The sequence below is a fragment of the Seriola aureovittata genome, chromosome 22 (assembly GCF_021018895.1).
Source record: "Seriola aureovittata isolate HTS-2021-v1 ecotype China chromosome 22, ASM2101889v1, whole genome shotgun sequence".
Taxonomy (NCBI): domain Eukaryota; kingdom Metazoa; phylum Chordata; class Actinopteri; order Carangiformes; family Carangidae; genus Seriola; species Seriola aureovittata.
In genome coordinates, this window is record NC_079385.1 from 3,778,185 (window position 1) to 3,790,175 (window position 11,991).

Below are 11,991 nucleotides of genomic sequence, written 5' to 3' on the forward strand. Positions count from 1 at the left end.
GTTTTCCAATACAGGATGTTTTCCCCTTCTCACTGCTGCTTCATAGCACAGCAAATTAGCAAAATTAGCTTTGATCATTTCCAACAACAAATGACTGACTTCTACACTCCAGCCTTTATGATTTGTGCAGAATTAATAATACTAGATGCATATATATGTTTTAACAAAGGAAAAAAGTAGGTGACACCAAAAACATTTCTCTGTAAAACACTACACACTCAGAGAAAATGGTTCTGTTTAAACTTTATTATATTCCCTGATTTAAACATAGAATTGAAAATATAGAAAAAAAGTTAAAAATAAAATTAAAAATGCACAGTTCCTCCCATTTCATGTTTGGAACAACGACATAGGTTTTACTTTTCCTTACTTTAAATGAGCTATTTGTAAGTTTTGCTATTGCTAGATAGCATTAGTATTAACAGCTGTTACCAGTCAATATTAATGTAATTTGTTTATTTCACAATTAAGTGAGTTTAAAAAAAAAAAAAAGAAAACTATTTGCTTAATGTAATTTACTGCATCATCAAATTCTGATCAGTCTTGTGCATTGATGATTGATCATTTAAGAAAGAATCACAATATATCTAAGAACCAGTTACTTCTTGTGGATATAATTCCCAAATATGTACTGATTTAATAAAGATGAGATAAATGAAAAGTTACACCAGTTTGTGTAACTCTGTGCCAAGACATCTACCATGACAGAAACTGGCATACTAAACATCTGCCACACAAACGACATTAGTGTGTGCACTGCATAAGCAAACCAGAGGTGGTCACTGCCCAGAGCCGGCCCAGGTCGTAGCTCACGTGACGGATGGACATGCACATTGGGACAGAACGCCAAGCTGATCCTTGGGGGAGACGACTGGAGATGCCAATTCTGTTGAGAGAGAAACCATCGTTTTCATTTCTGTTTTCATCAGCAGAAGCTTTGCACAAGGCTTCTGGGGATCTCCCTTTAAGATTATTTCAGCTTTTTTATTTTACAGAAAGTTTATGTACATGAATTTATGAATAAACATTAACTAATTGCTGTAATTGGAAGCAACTTTGGTGCTTTTTGGCATTGCACTCTCCTGGTGCAAACTTTAGAATTCTGCTTTCCATTTAGAGCATGTGCATGCAAGATGTAACCGCCTAGAAAAATAGATATTTGGGTATCATTGCTAGACTGTAAGGTCTACTGTCTTACCTTTGGAACACCTGGCCACTCCTATTCACTCCAAAAACACTTCCGTCGGTCCCCACTTCAATCATTGTCATGGATTGTCCTGCCACGTATATCCATCCACTAGTGCCACAGTTGCTTGGTACGATTCTCTGTCATAAGAAGCATACATACATGGTGTTGTTGTCGTGATCCATGAGTGAATAGGGTTAATATCATTAGGAGATTTCACTGATGCTTCAGAGACCAACCTGTGTGAAGTAGACCCGGAAACTGGTGTCGACTCCCCAGCAGCCGTTGTTCGGGCTGCAGCTGTAGTACCTCATCGCCCTTCCCAGGGAACTCCAGCTCAAGGAGCCCACTCCCTTGTAGGCCAAAGCAAAACTCTCTCTCAGACAGAGGGTGTTACTTCCGCCAACTGATACTCCAACAACCTGACCATCACCACCAGCATCCACCTGCTGCAGAGACAGACCTGAGGAACACATATACAAGGACTTGAGTCATCAAGCAGTGGTTTGTGCATTGTGACTAATTGCAAACATTGTGAATCTGTTGTACTGTGCCTTACTAGCATTATTATATTATAGTAAACCCAACAAAATCAGTGATGATGAGCAGGTAGGACAATACAGACTGCATTTGTTCACGTGGAAATAGTAATAATAGATACCACTGGATTGTAGCATGTTTCCTGCCACGGACTTGTACACTCTGTTTGTGTTGCTGGCTCCCCACATTCCTGCAGGTCCCACTGAGATATGCTTGAGGCTGATGGAGCTGAGTCTGTACCAACTTGTTCCTAGAAGGACAAATGCCTGATTGTACCTGTTTACTGCGACCACTTTCCCCAGTCCAGCATCAATCTGTCTAATACTACTCAGCCGTGGACCCTCCCTGCAGTTCCATGCTGTGAAGACAAAAACAAAAAATCTCATTAATTTCACCTTAAACGGATTCAACAATCAAATCTGTAATAAAAATTACTCTGACAGTGACTTACCATGACTACCAGCCAGGTAACACAGCACCAGCAAAAAGGCTGCAACAGTTTTCATGTTGTCTCTTTGTTTGTGAGTCTGGATGATCTCCCTGGATGAAGGTCAGGATGTATCTCCGTGGAGCTACTGTCTCACATCCCGTGGTGGTTGACTTATATATACTCTAGACCCGTGCTCAAGTCCAGCATAAACTGGTTCTGTTGGGTGTTTGAGGAAGGTAGTAGGAAAGTTTTCATTCCATGCATCTTTCAAATAATTAATGACCCGGTTTGACAACTTTTATGAGGAAGTGCGTCCCATTTTGAAAAAAACAAAACAAGATAATAACTTACGGGTTATGACTGTGGGAATGCCCTGACTTGATGGAAGGAATTTTTTTGTATTTATGCTGACATATGACTGCAGTCTTGTTTGCTTTCTCAAAACTTGACAGTGGCCATTCATGCTGTCCACCCAAAACCATGTATATCATCACATTCGATCTTTTAACCAACAACAACACTAATTTAATATCTGGTAGCCTTATTTTGATGAATTTCATAAATGGATGCTGGGAAATCAGTAACTTTCTCACAATTGAGGAAAATTTGATTACAGTTAGATGTAGGATTGATACGATTGATTTCTCATGTCTGTACACTGCATATAAAGCCTGATTAGCCTAGCTTAGCATGAAGAAAGGGGAGACAGCTAGCATGGCTCTGAAACTGTAAAGCTGAGGATGTTTTTTTTCAGAATCCCCACTGTAAAAATAAAAAAAGGGTCTGCTGCTGGCAATTTGCATAGTAACAATATGACGGGTGTTTTTTGTTTGTGTGTATGTGTGTATGTTGCAAGTTGCATGCCTGAATATTCTGGGACTGTTTCAAACTGGTTCCAATCTCCAGGAAGAAATTCTTTGTTGGGAGATCATTTGTCATTAATGGTCAGGTCTCCACTCCTTTGAATTTATTCAGAACTGTGCTGGTATAACTTTTAACCAACATAAGGAGGAGAGAGAGCACAACACAGTAGCCTACCCCAGTTTAAGCTACACTCCATTAGCTCCCAGTATCCTTTAGAATAGTTTTAAGGTTCTTTTACATGTTTCAAATACACAAAATTTTATTCACAAGAAAACAGGGAGCACACCTTTTTTTATTTTAACTATGCTCTAAAACAATAGAATGCCCTACTTCAAACTATAAGACAATATACATTTTTAGAAGGTGAAAATCTATTTATTTAATTTGACTTTTAAATATTGTCATTCTCATTTATAGATTTTATAATTTTCCCATTCACTTGACAGGGAAAGTGGTCTCAGACTTATGAACCCGAATTTTTCCATTCACCCCCATTTTCATGTGAAATTTAATTTATATTTATATTATGTTTATTTATTATTATTATATGTGTGTGTGTGTGTGTGTGTGTGTGTGTGTGTGTGTGTGTGTGTGTGTGTGTGTGTTTATGTGTGTATGTGTGTGTGTGTGTCACATGTTTGATCCTCAGTCAGACCCAGACTCAGATGAGGAGTCTGTTGAAACCAGAATCAGAGACTAGCAGACGGATCAAAATGATTAACGCAGTTAGCATCTTTTATTTGTTTATGTTGTTTGTTAGGAGTGTCTCCTGAAAATGCACCCCTATTGGGGCAGGCGTACAGGACCTCGGTTGTCATGGTTACCTACCTTCGTTGCCATGGTTACTATAATAACATGCATGGCTTGTTTAAATTTAGGAAAATATTGTTCTTCATCAGTATTAGATCTTTGCTGTCATGGTTACAATAATAAAAACAAATGGTCATGGATAATAGAAACAACATAAACTGTTACTTTCACATGGGAATCGAACATCGCTCTCCTGTGTCATATTCATCCTTCCACCACAACCTCCTCCTAACACTGACTTTGTCTCTCTTTATACTACGTCACCGCGCTTTTCCCTTTGCTCCTGTCATAATGACCACCACTACCACCACTAGATGTCACCTAGCAACAAAACGTAACTATGGGTCATAATGACCTGCTGCATAGATGACCCATGGCCTCTTATTTTTACAGCAGGACAGTCTCTCATAGTTATTCAAGGAGACCTTGAGTTGACAGACACACAAACTGTCACCTTCACATGATGATCATACATTGTCTATATATAGCTATAGTGCAAATCATTGTCTTCTCACTGTAGTAGGAAATCATGGCTTACTCTGCTTCTATGTTCTTTTCCCCTGTATTCAGGAGCTGCACCTGAAGGCCACACCAGCAGTGGGTACTGTTTAGTCGAATGAAAGAAATAGAATTAATTGTCATAATGATTAACTTATTACATACCATTAGTTTTGAAAAATGTCATAACTTATATTGATTGTAAAGAATAAACATGTTTGATGAGGAAGGGGTCAGACATAGGAATACGGGCCCACACGCATTGACTGTTGGTAGTCTTAAACCCCTGTTCACATGACAGACGACCTCCCACATAAGAGGGCGGATAGAGTCATCAGTTTCATGGCTCTTGGATGAACAGCCACAGCGGGGGTCCTGGAGGCTTTGTAGAGCCTCAAATAATGTAGGCACCTCTGTCAGCACCTGTCCCCCACGACAGTGGAATCCTCTGGGGCTTAGATGTGCTGGAGATTCCTACAACCTTCACCCATCTGTCTTGGGCTGGGCTGGCAAAGAGGGAATGTTTCAACTACCAGTTTCATTAAGAGAGGAGAGAAAGAGAGAGAGAGAAAGTAATATCTGGAAGACCATTGCCAATACCAAGTACTCAGTATATTTCATTTTTAGTATGTTACTGCCTGCATTAGTCTTTGTTCTTTCCTGTTTGTATATTATGATGTGCACATACTCGATGTGCTCTGTGTGTTTTCCTCATTAATATTGCATAATCATAATCATACAGTTTTGTGATATTACTAATCAAACCCAGAGACAAAGGCACAAATGGAGCCGTAAATCAAGCCGCTGTTTAACACCCATAAACTTCATTTCCTCTTCTTCACTGGCAGTATTTCAAAGGAACATGACACCCTAACAGTGTGTGAGTGGTTTGTGTCTGTTTTCTCTGCTGGTAGTTTTTATTTATTTATGTGTGGTGCGTTTGTTTCAGTCCACTACTCTGACCTTCCGTATCTTCCAGTGATGCTTTACGATTTACAGATGGTGCAACAGCTCAGATGTGACAGATAAGGTCATCATTTTATATTGTATGGTTTGGCTTTCTTTTAGATTTAATATGTAAAATAAGTGTAAATATGAGTCTTGTCAGTCTGGTGGGTGTTCTGTCCAGTTGGACTGAATTTGTGCTAAAGATGCATGCTGTTTATTTAAAGGGCCTCTCCAGACATGTTTTAAACTCCAGGTGGAAAGGTGAAAGAGCAGAGAGTATGAAGATGGTTAGAGGAGGAAACATCAGAGAGACTCAGCCACATGTTTGAGCCTCAGTCAGACCCAGACTCAGACGAGGAGTCTGTTGAGACCAGAACCAGAGACTAGCAGACTAATCAGAACGGTTAGCGCAGTTAGCATCTTTTATTTGTTTATGTTGTTTGTTAGCTTGTAACCGGCAGTAGCTGACACAGTGTTACTGGTTGTGCTAATGCTAACTCTCGCTCTCTGTAGGTTTCAGCTTTATTTAGCCCCGCCCCCCATCCCCACAAGTTGACAGGATTGGTTTCTTAGGTTGGTGATGTATGAAAACCTGGCTGTCTGAATCTGTTGTTATGAGACTCCTTGGTTCACTGCAGTTCAAGGTGGATTTCAGTTCATGGGGTTTAATGATTATTTCACTCAAAACGCCATATGGACGGTAACAAGGTCAAACACTTGATTTTCATTGGAGGGGTCTTTAAGTTCGGGCAGGAGTCACAACAGACAAAGCCACAGGAAATAACTGTTTTGAGTCCATATCTTATACATTTTAGTACTTAAACAGATTACTGTATATATTATTTTTTTAATATAAGTTCAAGCCCATAGAGCCCCAACTGATAACTCTAAATTGTATATATCTGTATAAAAAAGGTAAAAGGGTTAAAGCAAATAGCCAATATTGCTAGCAACCAGTGGTCCTGATATCAAATGCCCATGCATACAATTAGCACAGGGACGACATGATGCACATTTGTGCACTGCAAGCAAGCAAGCAAACATGGAAGTAAAAAATGCAGTCTTTTCTTTTGATAAAAATCAGCTTTGAAAATGTTTTATGACCTGTCACATTTGTTAGGTCTCGTTGTTTTGTTGTTTGCTCAGTGGAGGAGGGACGGCTTTGTCCCAAACAGTACAGTCATGTTAAAAAGCTCTTCCCACCAGTAATGCAACCACAAGTATGGGTATGGAGGTTAATGTCTTTGACCTTCACCTCCTGTCTCATAACTATACTAGTTCACTGTGGGAACTCCCATTTCCAATAGTAAGTGCTCATAAAATTATGAACTTTATGAGCAGTGGAATGCCTAAAATGGAGTTCCCTCCTTTGGAAAGATTAGTTCTCTCATTTTACCTTTGAGATAGATATATCCTCTGAGTGTTGATTATTTTAAAGATTTATCCATTACCAGGATGTTTCATCAAGGACAGACTGGCCGTTAGGAGTCCTGGGAGTTTTCCCAGTGGGCTGCTGGACAATTGGGCCAAGAAGTATCAAAATAGATGAAAAAAGCTGCAGTTAAAAATCGATTGGTATATGCCTTGATTGACTGGCCCATAGTGTTGTGCGATTACTGGGTGCTATTTATATGTACACTGTAATTTATTTGATGTAATCAAGGGTCCAGGTGAGGTGATAACTTTACCTGAGGAAAGCTGGATAGGTGTTTCTAGTTTTGAAAATGTTTTTTAATGAATCTTTTTGTGCATAAAATTCTCAAGTACGCAGGAATAAAGGTCTCCGAAGACCCAGACCACCCAACAAATGCTTTGTCCAAGGTGTTGGCTGACCAGGGACAAATTCTTGTGCCACTTTTTTGCCCCAGCAACAACACAGGACAAAAAACGATCAGCACCATTTTGAAAATAAGAAATATAACAGAAGCATGTTCACTGAAGAGAGAGAGTGAAGCTGTCATAATTTTATGTGCATTAGCTACATGGCTGCCGCTACCATCCTGGCTACTGTCCAAAGCAAGAATCAACTGTAAGAATCCCAATTTGAACTTGAAGAAAGGTCGACCTCAGTGCTATAATAAAGGCAGAGCAAAACAGCCAGTTGTATTCATAAGTAGACAGGTTTGGTTACAACTAGAGTAGAAATAATCTCAATGGAAAGTCAGTTTTCAACCCTCTGATGTCCCGGACCTCTCTCCAACAAGTCAATGCCGTTTAAGGTTCACTCTTGTCTTACCTTGTTTCTATCACTCTCCCTCATCGTTGTCTTTGACTCCGACCACAAGGCTCTTTTTCTTTTGCCAGGTAGAGTTACTACGGTTGTTCCACCACCTTTCATTAAGGTTGACTGAGGAAATTCACCGATAGCTACCAGGGGAAAACAAAAGCGCTGTCCTCTTCCTGTTTTGGTTGCTCAGTAGCAGACACACTTCCTTTGCCGTAAATGGAGCCTTCATGTTCCTGGGAGGTTTTTGCATAGTTAAAAGTGAGGCTTGTAAGAAATCAGTAGTGCCATTACTTGTTAGCCATTACATTGTGCAATTCATGTTTACTTCATAATGATAAGTCAAAGTAGAAAACTTACAGTCTATTGCCACTTTAACCATACCTTCAGTCTAATATAGATGCTATGCTAAGAAAAAAGTACCATCACTGAACATAATATATTTATGGATGTAATCAAGTATTTTGTGTTTTAGTATAGCCATCATGCAGCCTGCATTTACACCTGGTGTCAAAATCTTTATATCTTATCCTAATAAACAAAAAGGCATGTTAATGCAAGTTGTAAATGTTACATAGTCATTGTCATACTCATGTTACAGTCCACCAGCCGATTCTCCAAACTTTGGGATTGAGATTCAATCACAATGTGGACTGTGGATAATCAGGACACTTATAATACCAGGTGTCCGATCATCTGATGCCATTCTCCAGACAACATATCTGAATACAGATTGCATGTTAATACCAAGTAGAAATAAGATCTAACATGTGTTTGTTTCTGTTGTTTGATGCCTGAGTGTCATAAGTTCTTCCTGTAAAATAAAGGCAAATTCATGGCTGCTGCATCTGTGAGACAACAATTGTCTGTGTGATGTAACATCAAAAGATGAGGAAATTGTTTCATTTACTGGTGCACCATGTTTTGATACATTCTGTTTCATTTTTTGGAATGCTTGCTAAACAAGAATTTTCACATAGTCAAGAACAATATGTGGCTCAGCTGTTACAGTTTACCAATTAAAAATGATGGGTGGGATAGTGTTCTTACAGTGCTAGACATAAGCAGGTGTATTATTTGTAGCTTACAACCTCTGATTTACTGACAACTGCATTAGTCTGTAGCTACAAGCTAAGTAAAATAACATCGGAAAGGGCTGCTTGCGTCTGACTTCAAGGTCCCAACCATATTCTTCTTAAAATGAGAACCCTGTTAAAGGGATCTTAGGTTGATGGCATCTTGATATCATGCTAACACACTGAGGCTAAAGCTGTGTTGGGACTCATCATTCAAGAGACCAGATGTTTCTTTGCCCCACTGGACAAAGGAACTCACACTCCACAGTTCCTCACTGTTCACACCTGGGCACAACCCTTCCCACCACGGACCTCACTGGCCAGCCAGTGTGGGTCGGCGTGTGACATGTGACCCCCAAGGGTGTCATCAAACAAAACCAGATCTCCTTCTTGGTTCACACTCTTCTGTTTTTGGCTTGCTCTGGAGAGCAGCTCCTGCTCTCTCCTCTCGGCTCTTCAAAGGACAACAACAAGGCCCCAGCCCAGGTCAGCTCTGCTACCTGAGAGACCAGCTCTCTCGCCGGCCTGCTCACAGCAGCCTGCAAACACTATTCTCCTCAACAGCAGCGACCTGCTTCGGATTAACTGAAAGTGAACCAAGTTCTCTTCAGAATCAGCAGCTACACAAGGCCAGCTGATTTTCCAAGCAACAGGAGTCATAGCAGAGTTAGCTTGGAACAGCTAACACTGTGAGGAGAACAATAGAGATAACAGCAAAGTAACATAGCCAGACAGGACTTTACTCCACTAGGAAGCCTCCCAACTCACTGGACTTTACAACACTGGAAAGGGCCTTTTTGTTTGTTCCAAGGACTGGGTAACGTTAACTGACTGGGCCTAACCTCTCCCAGCACATCATAGCACAGCACAGCTGAGCTAAGCAGCAGAAGTCTTAATTTGGTTAATGTACTTGTTGATTGATGTCTTGTTGTTGTAATGTTTGCTTAGGTGGTGGTCAGTCATACAGTTAATCAGGTACTCGTATGTTCACACACATAGCAGTACGTCTCAGTTCTAGAACCTGCATGAAGCTAACCTCCCCCCTCTAACCTGGTACCTTTTTAGATTACACTAGCTAGGCTAACAAAGAAACTCACACCTTCCCTCCCACACACAACCCAAGTGGTCTCAGCGGCCATTTTGAGTAGTTTCTTTGTTTACCGCCATCTTGTGTAGTCTTCTTTGTTCAGGTCATGTGGTCACAGTGACCACTTTGAATCGGCCATCTTGCCTTTGTTTGTGTCCCCACAGACACACACACATACACCTACACACACACATACACACACACCTGTATATACTAGATTAGACATGTGTGTTTTACTCTGCTCCATTGTAAATAAATGCCTTTAAGTATAACTACTAGTGTGTTTAATGTTGCATAAGCGTGAATATTGCCAACCTCTACTTGGTAGAATTCCAATCCTTCAACTTTAACTTACAGTTGATTTGGTAATTTGGTTATAGTTAGTAAGCTAATTGTTAATCAGAATTCCAGATTTATGGTAATAAATTGAGACTAAAACCATATTGGTTATTTTGCCTATTAGTTTAGGCTGGTGCCCTGAGGACTTTAATTAATTTTAAAGTTATTATTTAATATTAATATTTTTACTATTAATATTTTTCTTAGTTTATGATAGCCAATAAATTGATAAATCCAACATATTTGGTGTCCAGCTCATGAGGTAGAGCTCAGACCCAACAGCTGCATGTCAGATTATTATTGAAATAAACAATATCAGTCCTATAATGCAGTTAGACCTAATATACTTTAGTATCATAAAAGTAGGACAAATGCAATCAAATACATATTTCATTAGAGCAACAATAATCCTGTTTGCATGCTTTGACACAGTGAGGAAATACTGCATAGTGTAGCATGTGATACTGTGAACGACACATTTGTTGATGGAACCTGTAACCCCATAAAATAATGTAGTATGAAATTCTCCTTAGGTTATAAGTAGTAAGCTAGATAGCTGGATAGCCTAATGATTGCAACTTAAGATAGAATAGATGAACACATTGTTTAATCCATTTGTTACACTTATGTTCTTGTGCCTTTAATTTTAGAAAGGCTAATTTAAAAAAAAAAGAATGAATGAAAACTTTCCTCCTAGCTTCCGAACTACCAACTACTCTCCAACTACTCTCAATCAACTAAGTATTGCCTTTCGCCGCTGCCACCTTTTAATTCAGCCATGAATTAGAATTGTTCCGTGTCACGCTTTTGTGGATTCACCTGCCGATCTGGTTTGTTGACATACTCCCAGAACTACCATTGAACTAGAGCAGGTCCAGTTAGACAACATTTCTCAGGTAAAGGTGCTAATAATAATGTAAGAGCAATAATAAGTAATAACTAAATAACAGAGAGCTTTTGAAAAATGTACATCTTAAAATAAAGTACTTCATTTTAGAAATATTAAATAGTGTGGCTTCAGTTTCTCGTTTTCTTATTTTTCTAACTCCATTTCACATCTTAATAGTCTCAGCCATTTTTAGCCTATAATAAATAATCTCTGCACATCTTGCACTGCATAACAGCTTTAAATTTTCCATATTGTATAAAGTGATGTCTCTGTGTCTTTTCTAATTTATAAAGCAGGTCTAGGTTCTATATTAATGCTGTGAAAGTATCAAAGCCTCAGTCCACAGAGAAATGCACACAGCCTGTATTCAGAAACTGAGCCTTAAAACCAACCATCAGGACTTCTGGAACTTTGTGATGTCACAACAAAGCTGTCAAAGTTCTCAGCCATGTCGCCCCAACCCGTGGGCTGGGTTGGGTTGGGGTGACATGGCTGAGAACTTTGACAGCTATAAGCTGAAAGCTATAAGGCTTTCTCTAAGTCTGCATTTCTGTCGACTCTGCATGGGGGAATTACCCACAGTTTATTCTGTTGTGATGTTGAACACAGGGTTACCGTGGTTGCCAGGGAAGCCTGGAGAGAAGAACGGTTAAAGCTACAGAAACAGCCTGTTCTGAGCAGGGCTGAAACAGAGGGGTTTATTGACATGCTAAAATACAGGATCAGAGTGGATTTTTAGTAAGAATCTTCAAAGACATGTGTTAGGAGACTTATTTAAACTTGTTGAAAAGGAGTATAATATGTCACTTTTAACAAATAAGCATACGTGAACCACAAAATTTACTTTACAAGAAAAAAAAAGTTTACATTTAATATGAACCGGTGATTCACCTTTTACAGCCACACCTTTTAATTTTGGAAAGGCTGATTAAAGAAAAAAAATGAAACAAAAGAAAATTTTCCTACTACCTTCCTCAAACACCCCACAGAACCAGTTTATGCTGGACTTGAGCACAGGTCTAGAGTATATATAACTCAACCACCACAGGATGTGAGACAGCAGCTTTACAGAGATACATCCTGACCTTCATCCAGGGAGA

The 11,991-nt window shown here is 39.4% G+C and overlaps 1 protein-coding gene across 1 annotated transcript; it reads right to left on the bottom strand.

Moving 5' to 3' along the window:
* Positions 1 to 231: 231 nt before the first annotated feature.
* On the bottom strand, positions 232 to 2,313 carry LOC130163586 (fish-egg lectin-like). The gene is made up of 5 exons (XM_056367873.1): positions 2,178 to 2,313; positions 1,848 to 2,084; positions 1,426 to 1,649; positions 1,199 to 1,326; positions 232 to 886 (listed from the first exon to the last, which is right to left on the bottom strand). The coding sequence occupies exons 1-5, from the start codon at positions 2,230 to 2,232 to the stop codon at positions 745 to 747; spliced, it is 786 nt and encodes a 261-aa protein (XP_056223848.1). The 5' UTR covers positions 2,233 to 2,313; the 3' UTR covers positions 232 to 744.
* Positions 2,314 to 11,991: the final 9,678 nt, after the last annotated feature.